Source organism: Myripristis murdjan, chromosome 18 (genome assembly GCF_902150065.1).
Source record: "Myripristis murdjan chromosome 18, fMyrMur1.1, whole genome shotgun sequence".
Classification (NCBI taxonomy): Eukaryota; Metazoa; Chordata; class Actinopteri; order Holocentriformes; family Holocentridae; genus Myripristis; species Myripristis murdjan.
The window spans coordinates 19893006-19910681 of record NC_043997.1 but is presented as its reverse complement, the minus strand read 5'-3'; the positions used below and the strand labels follow the sequence as shown (position 1 = coordinate 19910681).

Here is a 17676-nt window from a genome sequence, read left to right as displayed (position 1 = left end):
ACTCTCCCTTCTTTCCCATCCGGCTCACACACACTCACACACACTCACACACACACACACACACACACACACACACGTTCACCCCGAGCGCATCACCCACTCATTTCATACCCATAATGATAATGATAATAACTTTCCTATCCCATTAATCACCGTGGTAACACCATAACAGCACAGGGCTGGTTAGGGCTCCGCTGCCTGCTTTCATCTTGTTTGTCTTCTCTCTCCGATGTTGTTCTTTCTTTTTTTTATTCCCTCCCTCAGCGCCACCATAACACTTTATGATTGTTTCGATTCTTTTATGGTGCCAGTTAAGTCCAGCTTATGTTCATGAGTCAGTATTAGTGCCGCAAATATGTTTGCATTTCTTGTTCTGTTTGTGCTAATCATCAGAGATATTGCTCTGTTTTGAGTGTTTTGCTTTGGGTATTTTTTCACTTTTGGGTTGAGAGTGTATAAATTCATTAGATTCATTTATTTAATGATTTCCAAGCTTCGGGCTGAATCAATTTTTGTGATTTTCTCGTCACGTGTCTCTTTCTTCATTTCCTTTTGCCTTGTAGAACTTGTAGAGGCTGATATGTTACATAAAGAGGCTGGATTGTTTTTTCTGTATCGATGCCTACAACAAAACTAGCTCTACACTGGTGAGAGAGGTGTGTGTGCATGTGTGTGTGTGTGTGTAAAGGTGTGAAAGCCATTAGCCAGGCTATTCTTGTTGCGTGCAAGCCCGTGCTACTGACAGGACAACACAGCGTCCAGTCTGAGCACAGCGGGCCTGTAATGATATTTCATGTTTGAACAGAGTCACACTGATGGCGGTGTGTTCAGGGTCTGTGTAGAGAGAAGAATTCCCACAAAAAGCACTCCATATGATTTGTGCAGCGTTATCCGCATTTCATTAAGCCACGTGATCACGCAGGGATGGAGAGGGTCCGCTTTGGAGGTTGTATGTTATCAAGACCAACTTTTGTATTTCCTCATGTCCAAATGATGCACCGGCACGAGGCCGGCAGGGTTTTTGACTCAGTGGAGTTGCTACCTTGTGTTAGGTGCAAAATCTTAGAAATAGTTCAAGAATGTGCTTTCCTGGTTGAATCAAAGACATAATACCTCGTGAAATTCAATCTCTACAAACAGCAAGGGACAAGATCTTGGTATTGTTGTTTTCAGTCTGGCTGGTTTTATGCAGGTAAATAGTCCGCAGTGTCAGGAGTGAAAGAGGCAGAACACAATTGGCTAAAATGTCATCTGGACCTAAAACACCTACAAAATGTATTGATGTCTGTCTGCTGTGTGGAGAAGCATTCACAACTTGTGTAATAAAAGAATTGGTAACAGAAACTAAAACAGAAAAGGAACAGGGAAGCGAGCAGCGACACTGGGAGCCTAAAAAAATCGTCCCCAGAAGCCAAAGTGTCATCAGGCAATGGCCGATGGCTTCTGAGGTTTGAATGTGATCGCGTTAGATTTAGGTATGAGGAAGTATCAAGTTTGTTATTTTCAAAAAAAATAGTAAAAAAAGTGCATAATGTGAGTTTGCATCAGCTGGACTGATGCGAATAGACTTTATAAATGTCCACAAAAAGCATAAAACACCAGAAACATGGGAAGAGTCCTCCAGGAACAGAATTGAGCTTCCATTGGTCTTTATTGTTGGCTGTGTGACAAGTGTCAATGTTACATCCAAAGTTAAAAAGAAGGAATTTGACAGGGCTTTGTGGTTCAAAGACGTTCCACAACATCATGAAGCTGAACCAGTCATCAGTCCAGTATCGCCAGGGATGCCGTATTTATCCGACTAATACATTTTCATCACTTTTTATCAAACATGAGAGCGTGTTTTTTGCAACACTGCAGAAGCGTTCCCCCAATTTTCCAGTTCCATTCAGCTGTTCTACGTTGACACATCATGATTTGTGAAAAAAAAAAAAAGGAAAAATGGATGGAAAGCCAGCTTATGTCACTGATATGTACTCGAGAAATATGACAAGCAGCGAGGGGAGGGAGAAGATAAATATAGAAAATAAAGAATGACACAAAGAGGGCGAAGCTGCTCTGACTTTAAGACCATGACAGGCCCTATGCTGTTACCACGGCGACTAATGGGATACCAAAGTTATTATCATGAGTATGGAATGAGTGGGTGATACGTGGCGTGTGTGTGAGCATGTATGAGTGTGTGTGTGTGACAGTTAGAGATAAAAGAGTATGTACATAGGAGAGGGTGCTTATGGAGATGGATAGGAAAACGGTGTGTGTGTGTAAGTGTGTATATGTGGGATGTGTGTGTGTTTTGCTCCATAGTCACAGTCGCTGCGCAGTTTGGTGTGTGTGTGTGTGTGTGTGTGTGTGCCTGCCTGTTTTACTACTTACTAGGGTTATAAGAGAGAGATCAAGAGGGATTAATGCAGCTTCCTATTATTGTTCTTCTGTTTGCTTTCTCTCTCTCTCTCTCTCTCTCTCTCTCTCTCTCTCTCTCTCTCACCCTCTCTCATTCCCCTCCTCCCCGTCTGATGAGTCTATTAGTCAAGCCTCCAAAGCTCTCTTTGACTGACACATACACACACAGATGCACGTGCACACACACACACACCACACACTCACATGGATGCAAATGGACACTCTTTCTCTCTTTTTTCTCTCTCTGCCTTCCCTCTAAGCTGTCGGTGACAAGGGGATTTTCTTCAGCCTTTTTTTTTTTTTTTTTATTAAGATTGCTGTTATTTGTCACACAAGAGAGAGGGAGAGTGAATGGAGTGAAAAACGAAGGGATAGAGGAAATTAGAGGAGAAGACAGAGGGAAGAAGGGATTGTAAATAGGAGCCAAAGATGAGCACAAGCTTTGGGAACAAGTGTAAGGCCTGGATTTTGTGTGTGTGAGGGAGAGGGGTTGACAGAGAGAAGGAGAGAAATAGGGGAGTCCGAGACAGAGAAGCAAAAAAAAGAGAGAGAGAGAGAGAGAGGAAAAAGGAGAGCGGGAGGCGACAGCGAGTGGCCGAGAGAGAGGGGAGGAAAAGAGGAAGCGAGAGAGACTTGCATCATCCATCCAAACCAAGCCTGGGGGACGAGGGGATGTTTGTGATGATAAACTCTTCACCCTCACTGCTTCTGACACACACACGCACGCACATACACACACACACACACACACACGCACACACACACACACACACTCTTCATCCTCATTCGCTTCTTCTTGTTGCAGGGCCATTGTTGCCGATGTAATTCTAATCCTCGTTTGTATTAAAGAAACATATCCTGATGCTGATATATCACAATAGTTACTCCTATATATTCTCTTATATGAAGTCAAAATAGGGAAGATTAGATTCTAGTTTTTAATAATTGTCACAATATTATTCAGCACTGAGTCTTGGGAGCCTTCTGGAGAAATAAACCACAGTTATAGGCTTATGTAATGGCCATAGATCGTAAATGTTTCAGCTTTGTTTCATCTATCAGTTTATTTTGTCAAATGGGGCTAAAAAACTACACTACCCATGAGTCTCAAAATATATTATAACATGTTCATTATATTACACTGTGTTTTACATTTGTGGTTGCAACTGGGAGAAAAAAACACGGCACCATAGCTGTTGAAAAGATCAAACAATGTGTGTGTGAAGTTGACGACAGAACGTTAACCTCAGCGACTGGCTGTTTTCCTGAAGCAGTGCACTGTGGGAGTTGTAGTACGCAGTTTTGTACCTTTGGCTTTTTTTCACTGAAGCTGAATCGTTTCAGTGTTTTTTCTATTTGTTCGTCCCGATGATCCAAACGGGGAAGTTTTAACACTGCATTTAGGAAACTGAATAGAATTTTTATTACTTTTTTTTTTTTTTTTTTTTTTTTTTTTACTTCCAGAGCCCCGGCCGCCCAATATAACCCCACCCACTTTGCAGCTCTATATCCAAATGGTAACTTAATCCGATTTCACTGTCCTTTTTCTCCCTACAACCATTTTAGTGTCTATAATCTCACAATCAAAATGTCTGTTTCCCCTTCCAACGTGTTTTTTTCATAATCCAACAAGAAAGTGTACACAATGATTTTAAAAAGTCTTTAATCTGCTATTTTTTCCTTTTAAAAAGTGCAACTTTGTCAATCTGAGGTCATATTTTATGACGCAAAGTGATTAAAAATAAAATGATAGAAAAAAGCCACTGCACTGTATTGTAGACTGTGCTTTTTGTTTGGTTAGTGTGCACACAAACACACACACACACACACACACACACGTACACACACGTACACACACATATTACCATTTCGCGATAACAAGGCCTATTTGAGCCAATGTTTTAATTGATGAAATGATTCTGAAAAATTAATTTGAACCTCCAGAGCCTTTAACACTCACATGCTCGCTGGTCACACACACACACACAGATACTCAGCCACACAAAGAGCCAAACAGCCCTAATAAAGTGCACACAAGTACACAAACACACACATAAGGAGAAAATACTGGCATAAAGTAGCACGCCAACACACACTTGCGCACACACACACTTGCGCGCACACACACACACACACTTCATTCTCATTCCACACCATCACATCATGCGTCATCATCGCCATCATCGTCCTCTCTCTTATTTATGTCACAGCCCATTAAAAGCCTTTTAACCCATTTGGTTGGCGTCCCGCCCACACACACCCTGAAATGGTTGTGCAGCGCGCTCGATGAAGAGACCGCTAAGAGCCTGAGAAAGTTTATATTCACACTTCTCATGGTCTCATATCACATGTGATACCACGTGCCATATTGCAGGTTTATGTTATCTTCGAGGTTTTACGTGTATGACCCTAAAAAAACATCCTAAACATGGAAAGAATGACAATCGAGAAAGAGAACTGAAGGGAGATCAGTGATGAAGTTGTGTTTGTGCTCAAGGCTGGAGAATTCGGGACAGGACTGAATTACAAACAGCCATCCCGAATGCCGAATCCTGCCCCGTTTGTCCTAAAAATTAGACGAACCCCAAATTTGATCAGTTAATAAAACATGAAATTCTGGTCGTTATGAAACATTATTTTGGTGTTGCTGCTGGGCGCTGTTGTCTCCATAGCCAACATGAATTATGGCTGTTGTATTTCTTCTTTTTTTTTTTTTTTTTTAGCTCTGTACAGTTGTGCTGCGAATCGCTAAACAACGACACATAGCAGCAATGCATGACGATGACACATTGCTATGACGCTGTTGAATTAAAACAGATGCAGAGGGTAACTTAACCCTCTTTAGCTGACACATCACCCAGCGTCCCGGGACCTGGGGAACATCCAGTTATGCGTAATCCACGAAAACAAGAAACACACTGACTGTGTCAATCACTGTGTCTCTTTTCATTGTCCTTATGACAGACAGCTGACATCATGCTCATGAACAATATCACCGGAGGCCACGTGACCACGGCGACCCCCAGCTCACCCTGTCCCATCCTCATCTGGTCACTCCAGACCGGGCTGTGGTGTAATTCATAGCTGGACACGTTCAATAATGTAACTCCATTCAAATTTATATATATTGTATATTATATTATATTATATTGTATAGTATACGCTTCAAACTATCAAGACGTGCACTACTCCGCCCTCCGTTCGCCTCAGTTTCACCTTCACTCGGTCCTTTTTGTGACTCTGCCACAGGTCAAAACAGGAAGCAGTCCTTATTTGGAAGAAGTAGAGGGAGAAAACCCAAAAAAAAAAAAAAAGAATCACACTGAAGACAGAAACACTAAAGAGGTGATCAAAGGCCCTGAGATTACACGCAGTTTCCTTCTCTCTCTCTCTTTCTCTCTCTCTCTCTCTCTCTCTCTGCGTGTCTTCACCGCGCTGACCTTGGCTGGAGGCTTGATCCAACTTTCCGCACACATCATATGACTCAAACTGACATCTATACATGCAGCATCTTATTTGTGCTGCTGATTATGTGTGTGTGTGTGTGTCTGTGTGTGTGTGTGCCCCTAGCATGTTGCGTGTATTACTTTGCTGACTGTATGCTTTGTCAGAAATGCTTGCACGTGCGTATTTGTGTGTGAATGTTTATGTGTAGACTCTGCGTGTGTGTGTGTGTGTGTGTGTGTTTTGCTCATGCATGCTAAGAATGTTTTCTTTGCATACTGTATGCTTGGGTAGTTACGGGCACGTGTCCTGCGGTGCTGTGTGTGAGTGTGTCTGTGTCTGTGTTCAAGTGTGTGTGAGCCTTACAGAGTGATGGATGAGTCTGGTGGCAGATCAATGTTGAGCACAGTCCTGTAGGGAGGTACACTAATTGACCACCAGAGTGCTGACCGCACACACACACACACATACACACACACACACACACACATACTTATACTCCTCCAAGCCTTAAGTCTACATTTAAGTCTATATAAGCGTAAGCCTGACTTCCGATTGAGTATTCCAGTATTAAATTTCAGATTTCATGCAAGTTGGCAACACTATGAGATAAACCAAAGCAGACCTTCATTTTTGATTAGCCAAAAGGGTTACACTGCAAAAACTCAACATCTTACCAAGATTATTTGTCTTATTTCAAGTCAAAAATGTCTTATTCCTAGTCAAAATATCTCATTACACTTAAAATGAGACATGATCACCTCAGAAGTAACTTGTTTTTAGACAATTGTCTCTTGTTTGAAGTGAAAATTTGCTTGAAACAAGTGAAAATTTGCTTGTTTCGTTGGCAAAATTTGTTTCTTGTTTCTAGCTAATTTTCACTTATTTCAAGTGAATTTCACTTTTTCCACTGGCAAATTTTGCCAATGAAACAAGCAAATTTTCAAGTGAAAATTCACTTGAAACAAGTGAAAATTGTCTAAAAATAATTTACTTCTGAGGTGACCATGTCTCATTTTAAGTGTAATGAGATATTTTGACTAGGAATAAGACATTTTTGACTTGAAATAAGACAAATAATCTTGGTAAGATTTTGCGTTTTTGCAGTGTAGCACCTCCATTCACCTTAAACAGGCATGTTGGTGAACACTTTGCAGCACTTTCCTAAAATAAAGGGAGAGTTCAGGAACAGGTGCATCGCTGGCTGCCTCTCGCCCCGCGGGATACGTTTGCTAACGCTCCAAAATTTGTGCCGTGCCCGACAGCGTGTGCAGAAATTTTTTGAAACTGTTCAAAGCCGGAGCTGCTCCAACTCGACGGGACGCGCTCGCACACCGTCGCGGTGACACACGAGTAATGAGCTTAGTGATGTGTGCGCAGCAGATTTGGAGCCGGGTTCTGGAGGAGGGGGACGGCCCGGGCTCACGTCACACCGCCGCGGCTCTGCGTTTGCTGTCGTTCCTGAAATGTGCGCCGTGCTCCGGAGTGCGGGCGGCACTTTTTTGCGGCGCTCTCTTAACGCGCTTGGACAGCTGTATCCGCGGCCCAGTGGGGCGCGTTCACTATCGCCCTTAAATCTGCCTAATTACGCATCTCATCAGATCCTCAGCTGCTCAATAGCTGTAATCCCCGAAACGCTCCCTCTCTCTTTCCCTCTTTCCCTCCCTCCCTGTCTTTCTTCTGTTTCTGTCTTTCTCCTCAGTGTTTTTCTCCATACGCTCATTTCTTTTTTTCTCACCACCTCGTTCTGCCTCCCCTTTTGTGTCTCCCCCACCACCTCCTCTCTCTTCCCCTCTCTTGCGTCATCTCCACGGTTCTCCTCTAATCTTGTCCTAACAGTAACCAAAGCTTTCTGGAGCTCCACAGGCAGCCAGACTCTCTCTCCCTCTCTCTCTCTCTCTCTCTCTCTCTTTCTCCCTCTCTCTGCTCAACAATAACTGCTCCCTGCTGGGTTCGCCTTGCCCGCCTCATTGCCCCCCCCCTCCATTTCCCTCCAACTACACCCCACTCACCCCACCCCCCCGCCTGGAGCTTCCACAGCTACAGCCAAAGATCAGTCACGCATGCTCACACACACACACACACACACACATATATATACACGTACACACACAGCAAATTCTTGCACACTGCACAACACCAGTAAACTTGCAGGGATCAAGCCACACACACACACACACACACACATACACACGCGCACACACACACACTCGCACACACACACACACAAACAAACACATCAGGGCTATGACCAAGATCAGTCACGCTGGCTTCTTCTCCCAAGCTTCCACTCTCTGTGGAGGAGGGGTAATAACCCCATTAGAGAGACAAGGAGGAAGGGAATAAGGGGGGAAGGAGGTGATGGAGGGAAGGGAGGAGAGGGAGCTGCGGTGGATGGACAGAATGAAGGATGAGGGGGCAACAAAAGGAGGGATGGTGGGAAGAGGAGGGGAGGCAGGGAGGGCGGCGCGGCGAGATAGCGAGATGTAAAGCAAGAACAGCATGAGTTGGAAGGATAGAGGAAGAGAGAGATGATGAGGGAGAAAATGGAGCATTGTGGGAGGGATGAATAAACAAGAGGCTGTAGAGGATGAGAGGGATGGACAGAGAGGAGGATGGAGAGAGAGAGAGAGAGAGAGCAGGCAGGGAAGACTGCACTGCAAAAATGTCCATCTCAGCAAGTAATTTGGTCTCAAATTCAATATTTCCCTTAAACAAGTGAAATAAATCCAGTTGTTTGCAATGCAGTTTCACACAGAGTGAAACTGCAATGGGACCCAATATCTTAGAGGATGGAAAAGTTTTGTGCACAGGTGCAAGAACTTCAAAAATTACAACTTTATGATCAAAAGTCTGCCTGCCTTGACTTGATTTTGATGACACTGTATTTGGTGCAGACTAAAATACACTCAAAATACAACTAATCCTGTGCAGATCTTTATTCATAACCAGAGACAATATCTTAGACAAGGCAGAATAACAGCCATATCTTCACTAAAATGTCTCGAAAATGATACAAGATTCATCAAAGTTGATAGAAAAGAAAAAAAAAAAAAGGAAAATGTGTACTTGTGCTGTCAGGAAAGTATATAAATCCAAGTTCTGCTCTAATGGTGGGTTAAATATAGAAGGCCTTCATAAGGTTAAGAGATGTTACAAAAAAAAAACATTCTATATTTTTCATCTCACACCCTCGGGGGTGTTCGAAGGGTCAAAACAAACTGATCGCACTTCCTCTGCAAATTTCTTTCACTTCCGTAAGAGAAGCATGGAGTTAAGGCTCGATATTAGATGGCGTGACTTGTGTGTGTGTGTGTTTTTCGGACGGAGGCAGAGGAACGAAGAAAAGAAAAGGAGCGAGGGAGGGATAGACTAATGAAAGCAGCAAAGCAAACTGAGCATGGCAAGATGAACCAAATGTCATTTAACCCTGAGACAGCATTAGCGCTCCAGTGTGTGTGTGTGTTTGTGTGTGTGTGTGTGTGTGTGCGTGCGTGTGTGTGGTGATTCACGATGCCAAGCAAGGCAGAGCAGTGAAGCTCGGCTGATGTGATATGATTCAACAACCATGGTCAGTGCTCTTATAGCCTTCAATGGAATAGTTCCACCTCAATGTATATGTGTGTGTGTTCATGTGTGTGTGTGTGTGTGTGTGTGTGATGTGATGTACTGTGGGTGTGAATATGTGCATTGTCTCCTTCACTCTCATCTCTCTCTCTCTCTCCCTCTCTCTCTCTCTCTCTCTCGCCCTTTGGCACACTGTATGCTTAACATTTCCAGTTTGACTTTTTGGACAGAGGTTACCGCTCTGGTTCATTCAACAAACAACTTCTCCTTCAGACAGATGGACACTGTTCAACACATGACCTTATTTGTCTGTCACTGGTGTAGTTGTTGTTGTTGTGTAGTCTTCGTTTTGTTCCTCTTTTTTTTTTTCTTTTCTTTTTTTTGTTGCTCTAAGATAAGAGATTTAATTTCTTATCTCTGCGTTTTGCTGACTTTTTCCCAGGGCTCCAACGCGGCTAATTACTTTTCATCCAAGAGAAATTCTGCTTTTGCCCAGACGATGCACTGATAAATGCTCTATTCTATTCTATTCTGTTCTATTCTATTCTATTCTATTCTATTCTATTCTATTCTATTCTATTCTATCCTATTCTATTCTATTCTATTCTATTCTATTCTATTCTATTTCTTCCTCTCTCTGACTAATTATATCAGTATCTTCAAGCCTTTCACATATAAAGACCTTGTAGAATCATGCATCACTCAATTATCAAATTATCTTCCTCCAGCCACACACACACACACACACACACACACACACACTAACAACTATTGGTTAGAGGGTTAGAATGAGCAGGGCAGAAGGAAACATTTGGAAAGGCGTGTTTGTATATGTGTGTATGTGTGTGTATGTATGGTTTCTGTGTGTGCACATATGTGTCTCTATGCAACGGTGCAACAATGTGTGTGTGCACGTGCTCACATTTGGGGGGGGGGGGGGGCAACCGGCGAGCGTCAGCGTCAGACTTGTGAAATGTCATGACTGGCCATGCTGTGTGCGATCTGTCAGAATGATTCATGTCGTACAAGAGACAGCCTTGGGGAAATGCGCAACACACACACACACACGCAAACACACACACACACACACACACACACACATAGACAGAGGTCATTTCAAATCTCTGGACATGGTCTCAGACCTGGTGGCTGGAAAAGAGAGAACATCAACACAACAAAACTGAGACCTGTTTGGATGTATTTTTAGCGCTGCGCAAGTCCATCACTTTAATGTCAGTCTGGGGATTCCAGCCTCTCCACTGGCTGCTGTATGATTATGGATTTTTACAAAACACCTGATGCCACTTCTGCTGGTGAGAGTGAGGCTTTGCTCACAGATAACACCAAAGCGTGCAGCTCGGGCCAGATTCGCAAACTAAAACCATGTTCCAGCTCGCTCAATGCAGAAATCCAGCCCGACTTCATAACGGTGAATTTGTGTAGCATCTTTTATATTTGCCGCCACTAATCTGTCAACCTAGAAATATATTGCCTGTTATCCTGCCATGCCGCTTGCTTTGTCCACCGAAGCAGCCACTTCCCTCAACTATTATTCACCTTAACTCAAAAATAAAATGTCTCTTTGAACAGTCATCTTTCTTGCGCACAACCTTGTGCATTGTCATTGAAGGGCTACACTTGACTCAGGTTTGGCAATATAAGACAAGTCTATCTAAAAATGACATTTCTGTCTGAACCCATGGGATAACAGCTTTCTGTGAGCCCAGATGTTCATTCATTCATTTTCCAAGCTGCTTATCCTAATTAGTGTCATGGGCTGCTGCAGACTGTCTCTGCGCTCATTGGGTGGAAGATGAGGAAACACCCTGGACAGGTTGCTGGTCCATTGTCGGCTGACTCTTGACATTCACACCTATGGACAAATTAAGCCTTGTTCAGACAACAGACAGTGCACACTGTTACTCACAAGTGATGAGATTGTATTTGTGTGTCAAGGCCTCAATAACCGTCAGTCTGTATGGGTTGCTGTGGTAATGACATAGGAGTGGTAAACATGTACGCTGATGACACAGCTTTCCAACACGTACACATCAGAAATGTGCGAAAGTCTCCCCCAAAGTGCTAGCGGAGAGTTTATTTCAGTGTCTGTTGTTCTCTGTGTTGTCCTCCACGCCGCTCTTCTTGTAGCAGCAGGGATTCTGCTCCACGCTGATTCACTTCAGTCACTCTGGATTTGATGTTGTCATCGTCGGTCGCATTGCGTGTGATGCAAAAGATAATTTGAAATCCTGTTTGAGTGGCCAGAGTGTCCTGGATGGAGATGCATCTGTAGAAATCCGATTGGAGTCGCATTTCAAACCAACTCCAAATATGGTTTGAACCTCATTTGCCCAAATCACATCTGATGTGTTTTTTTGCTGTTTCTAAAATGAGTCTGCTTTTGGCTGGCAGTCTGAACAAGGTCATAGCATCTCCAATTCCACACAGAAAGGACCCTCATATACCGGCCTGGTAATCGAACCCAGGGCCGTCTTGCTGTGAGGCGCCATGCAACCCTTTGGCCCAACCATGACTGCTGACATTGCAGCTAATCATAAATGTTCACTCAAGACATTTTAATAAGATTTTTGAATCTGAGTCAGGCCCCAAACGTGCGCATTTAAGTGAGAAATTCAGTCAGCCTCTCTGATTCAGGGTGCTGTAGGCTAATGGGGTAAAAGAGCAAGTCTCAGTCGTACAATTTTTCATGAAGCAGCCACCGAGTTTCAATTTGTGCATTAGCCTGCTGCATTTAGATGAGATGCAGTCAGAGAGAGTAAATGTGGCTAACGTCTAACTCTCCTCCTGCTTTCCCATCATCAGCTTTTATGTTTTTATTGACTTTCTACTTTACTTTTGCCCGCAAATGCGCATATTCTTGCACATATTCACCCGATTATGGGCCAAGAGGAATGAGAGGAGAGCTGAGGTTGAAATGGTATGGGCAAAGAGGGGGTGTGAAGAGAGGGAGGAGGGAGAGGAGGAGGATATGGAGAGGTGCTAGAAACATGAAGTGGGGTATGTGTGTGTATGTGTGTGTGTGTGTGAGTGCACTGTAGGTTGAGAGAGATGCAGGACGGCAGGAGATATGGGGGGGCAGGAGGTAAGAGAGAGATCGAGAGATACAGGAAGAGCACAATGTTGAGGAGAGGCGACGGAAATGGAGACCGAGGTAGAGGGTTGAGGATTATTGAGCAAAACAAGCCACTGTGAGAAGGGGGAACGTGCCGAGATGTCGGAGGGATTTCCAGGGCAGAACGAGAAGCAGCTACTGCCGACGTGCTCTTTTGTCACTCCAGTGACCGCGAGCAGAAGACTGTGCACTGGGCAGTTTGCACGTGTGAATGTGCGCAACTGTAGGGAAGTTACATAGCGGTACTGAAAAAAGGATGCGTGCATAGTTACCGTTTCCATGGTCAATAAAGCTTACACAAATCCAGATTGTGCACAGTCCAGTGGCACATTCACAGTGTTGGATGGAAAAAAAGCAAGCAGTGAAAAAGAAGAAGACTCAATCACATCAGCTCTTGTTGTTTTGGAGTGCGTCCAAATATCAAAAGATGGTGTTTCCTCGGTTCTGCAATTTAAAAAGACTAAAAAGGAACTGGAAAAGCGTGCTGTTTTTGCCCTTGGTTTTGAAGTTCTGACAAGTTAATTGGTTTAACACGATTTCAGCTCTTTAACATTTTAGTTCATCAGCTGCCTTTCTGTGGCGAACACAGTCATGTTACAGTACTAGCCTCACTTGCCTTGCCTAGTGTGTGCCTTGCCTTCATTCATTTGCATTCCAAGAGGATTTGGAGAGATTAAAATCATATGGCTAAGGTCAAACATTTCATAGTGAAGTAGAATTTTTAAAATATACAAGTTTTATTATGTGCAAAATTGTTTATACAACACCAAGGCTAAGTCTGATAGTGTCCAGCTCTGGGGTTAGGAGGAGTGAAGCGTCTTGATTGAGTTTGACCGTCGGAGACAACAAGGGCGGTCGACCTCGCTGTTTTAAAGGAAAAACAAAGAAAGAGGGGTAGGAGAAGGGTGGGAAGGAGTGTTGGAGAGGAGGTGGGAAGGAGCAGCGGAGACGGGGAGGCAGACGGAGGAGGAGAAGAGGAGCCAAGGACCGAAGTGACAGGTCGATGTCAGGCCTGCAGGATCCTGGAAGATAGATGGAGACAGGGTCAGCAACTCCCTGCTAGTGTCAGCCCACATGACTAACCGTGTGTGTGTGGAGGTGTGTGAACACAGGGTCAGCATTTTTATCCAGGAGTCCAGGACTGACTAACACTGCATGTGGTGTGTGTGTGTGTGTGTGCTTCTATTTCTGCATGTATGAGTGTGCCTCTGTGTTCTCTCTGAGCTTTGTGGGTCTATGCTCAGTGTGTGTTTGTGTGTGCATATACATATCTGCTTTCTTCTGTATGCACACACGTGTGTGTGTGTGGGTGTGTGCGCGTCCGTGTTTCGGCTCTCATGCATGCGTCTGTCTTTTACTGTGTGTGAAAATGTGTGTGCGCTTGTGCCCACCTGCAGATGTGCGTATGTGTGTCAGCACATTTTCCGACTACGAGGCTGACTAATGCTGTGTGCCTGTGTGTGTGTGTGTGTGTGTGTGTGTGTGTGCACCGATTTGACCTCGCAGGGCTAGTTCAAGCTGTGTCTCTTCCTCTTTTTGTGCAGTTTTCCCTCACAACAGATTATCTCTGGTCCAACTGAAAAGTCATTTTGTTCCTCTTCAGTTTCCAAGTCATGGAAACATATTGCAGCTGCAGCTTGGCCGTCGACTGTTTGTTCTCAGCCCAGCGCGTGTTGACATCACAGACAGGCGCTGGGTGTTACAGTTGGCTGCATGCACACAGGGCTGTGTATAATCGCTTGTAAATACACGAGGAGATCACATCCCCCTTATTTTAGCATTTCTAGTTCAGTTACTTATGATGAGTCAGTTTGCAGCCTGTACTCCGCAAGCAGCATCCGATTGGCTGTTGTGAAGGCTCGAGTAAAAAGAAGAGATTCCTATTGGCTGTTCCAAAGTGTAGTTTGAAAACAACAAGTGATTTGTTCTCTGCCACGAGGGATTGATTTGGGATTGACCTCACTGAGGAGCTCATGCTGCCAAATCTGTACCATCTTTTACCTCGCCTCTTAAAACACACTTTTATAGACTTGCTTTTATGTAATGACCTTTTATTATTGCTTCTGACCCCCCGCTTTATGATACTTACCTCACCTTTATATTTCTAACCTTGCTTTTATTGCTTTTGCCGTTGATTTTATCTGCTTTCCGTTCCCGCTAAGGCATTTTGCAACCGTGTTTTGGGAAGTGTGATATAAGTAAAGAATAGAGTCGCTGTTATATTGTGCCATGGGCTTAATGCTGAACCAGTTTCTAATGCATGCCTGCGGTGCACACTGGTTCAATGCAATGGATATGAGCTGATAATAAAGCAGGAGATGTTTTTGTAGTGAAAGGTTAATTAACCACCCTCTCTCTCTCTTTCTGTCTCTCTCTCTCTCTCTGTCTCCAGGTTTCAGACGCCAAACTGACTCGAGCCGACCCAGGAGAACTCAGTAGAGTCCAGTAAAAAAAAAAAAATTTAGCTTCTTCAGTGGAAGGGGGCTTCAGCAGCCATGGCAGAGCCTCCACCCCTTCTCGCCTCCCGCCTCCTCCCGTTCTCCTCATCCTCCCTCCTCTTCCTCCTCGCCTCCCTGTTGCTCCTGTCGCTGCCTGGATCGATCCACGCGCACTCGGCACAGGGGGCTGATAAAAACTGCTCAGCGGGCGGAGACCCCTGTCAGGAAGGTGGGTTGGTGTTCTCTGCGAGCGAACTGACTTAACACACATAGGAAAGGATAAAAGTGCGGCTTTAATACGGCTCGGGTTCTTTTCAATAAGATATAATAGGGTCCAAATGGAAAATATCCTTTACTGAGTGTGCACTGACAATGAGCTTTGACAAAACACCCCCACTGGTTGCTCCTCGTGGTCTGTTGCTGCAGAGCTCTGTGTGATTATTAAATTAACATTTTCTCCTGCTAGGAAAGAAAACCTCTTTTCAAACATTATTTTTTTTTTCTTTCCCATCATCGATTTCAGGAGTGGTCCTGCCCGTGTGGAACCCCCAGAACCCCTCCGTGGGGGACAAAGTGGCACGGGCCATCGTTTACTTCGTAGCGCTCATCTACATGTTCCTGGGCATGAGCATCATCGCGGATCGATTCATGTCTTCCATAGAGGTAGCTAACAAACACCCATGAGCGCACATTGATTTTACAGATGCACCAATCCTGCACGGCTGAATGACACAATTATACTTTTTTCCATGTTTGAGCCACAGAAGTGTCACTTTGAGGAAATATCATGAATCCTCTGTCCTCCTGTCCCCTCCATAGGTCATAACCTCGCAGGAAAAGGAGATCACCATCAAGAAGCCAAACGGCGAGACGACCACGGCCACGGTCAGGATCTGGAACGAGACGGTTTCTAATCTGACCCTGATGGCTCTGGGCTCCAGCGCCCCGGAGATCCTGCTCTCTGTCATCGAGGTGAGTTCACCACATCCAGAGATGCGCAGAAAAAGACTCACAGGCAGACCCATAAACTGACGGTTTTGATTACATGCTGTTATTGTGCAATCAGATTACATATGCCTTTGAAATCAGCAATGCTACTTCAAAAAAAATGAAAAAACAGACCTTAGATTTCAAGATTGTGGGTCACATTACTGCTTGCAATTTACATAAAGAGTGTCCTTCATTTGATGAGAGCAAGTCGGAATGAGATATTATGGTATTTTTCTAATTGATGCTGCAGTAATATGGAACCTCTGTGTTTTTACTTCTATTACTTAATTAAATATTATCAGAGGCATGTGAAATCTATGTAAATTCTCAAAAACCGTTCATCTTCATCCCTGAAAACGAATAGGTATGTGGTCACGGGTTCGAGGCCGGTTCTCTGGGTCCCAGCACCATCGTGGGCAGCGCTGCCTTCAACATGTTCATCATCATCGCCTTGTGTGTGTATGTGGTTCCCGACGGAGAGACGCGCAAGATCAAACACCTGCGGGTGTTTTTCGTCACGGCGGCCTGGAGCATCTTCGCCTACATCTGGCTCTATCTGATTCTGAGCGTCTTCTCACCTGGAGAGGTGGAGGTGAGCAGGGATGGGAGGGATGGAGGGAAACAAAGAAGCATAGGTGGGAAGGCTGAAAGCAGGGAGGAGAGGACGGATGGAGGAGTTGAAAGGAAAGGAAAAGGCACGTGTGGATCTGACTTTGTCTTTGGAGAATGAAGGAAAAGACCTAAAAAAAAAAATAACACTATTCCTCCTGAATGGTGTTATTTTTTTTTTTCTCCAGGTATCTGTTCACTGGGGTCAGCGATGAATTAAAAGGAGTAAAAGCTTTTGTATGTGTGTGCCTGGCTGTGTGTGATCCTGAGAGTATTCAGGTGTGGAGAAGTGTTGTATCGTTTCCGCTTCTATTGAAGTTGAAGGTCTCCTTTTAATGAAGTGCAGATCTGTGGCGAGCTGAAAGCGCTAGAGAAGCAGCGAAGGAGAAAGGTCAAGTTTTACGGACTTGTAAAGCTACGATCTCAGTTTCTAGTCTCTGTTTGTCTCTCAATCTGTTTATCTATCTAGATAATTTTATCAATTAAAACAAGACAAATAGCATATGTACAACACATTCAGTAGCACAAATTCCTGTTTTTCCCATAATGTGGTGACAACAAAACAAATTTAAAGGTAATATAGCATCAGTATATGATTGTCAAATGAATTGTGACAACATTATGACTGTGAACAAATTAATGGAGATGCCTCTAGTCTCACACCAGTTTTATTGTTGGTGCTCATATTTCTCAAAATTAAAACCACATTTCCCGTTTCTTCCACTAAATACTTTATTCTGTTAAATGGGAAAGGACTATTCTGTCTACCCTTCACTCCCATTTTGTGCCATAAAGCAATACAATACAATCCCTTTGTGTTGTAAAGCAGTTCTGCAGATTTCCCAGAAAATCTGACCCAGTGGTATACAACCTAAAATGCTGAAGTGAGTTTTTCATTGACCATTCACTCTTCATTTGTGCCCTAAAGCAACGCATCTTTATGCCATAAAGCAATTCATTGGGTCCCTGCAAATCCAACCGAGTGGCACACAGTGTAAAATAGCATGTAGAGGACTGCACAAGCTACATTATATTTAGTGATGGTCTTGTTACAGTTGTTATCCTAACGTCAAAATATATGTACCTTTAAAT

General features: G+C 43.9%; 1 protein-coding gene across 2 annotated transcripts in view; it reads left to right on the top strand.

The window, feature by feature from the left end:
• The window catches only part of slc8a4b (solute carrier family 8 member 4b), a 112654-nt gene that overhangs the window by 33682 nt on the left and 61296 nt on the right, over positions 1-17676 (top strand). For both annotated transcript variants that reach the window (XM_030075566.1, XM_030075565.1), the window contains exons 2-5: positions 14940-15214; positions 15509-15648; positions 15805-15957; positions 16340-16567. In XM_030075566.1, the coding sequence (XP_029931426.1) occupies positions 15043-15214; positions 15509-15648; positions 15805-15957; positions 16340-16567 (693 nt within the window). In that variant the 5' untranslated portion in view covers positions 14940-15042. The remainder of the gene's footprint in view (positions 1-14939; positions 15215-15508; positions 15649-15804; positions 15958-16339; positions 16568-17676) is intronic.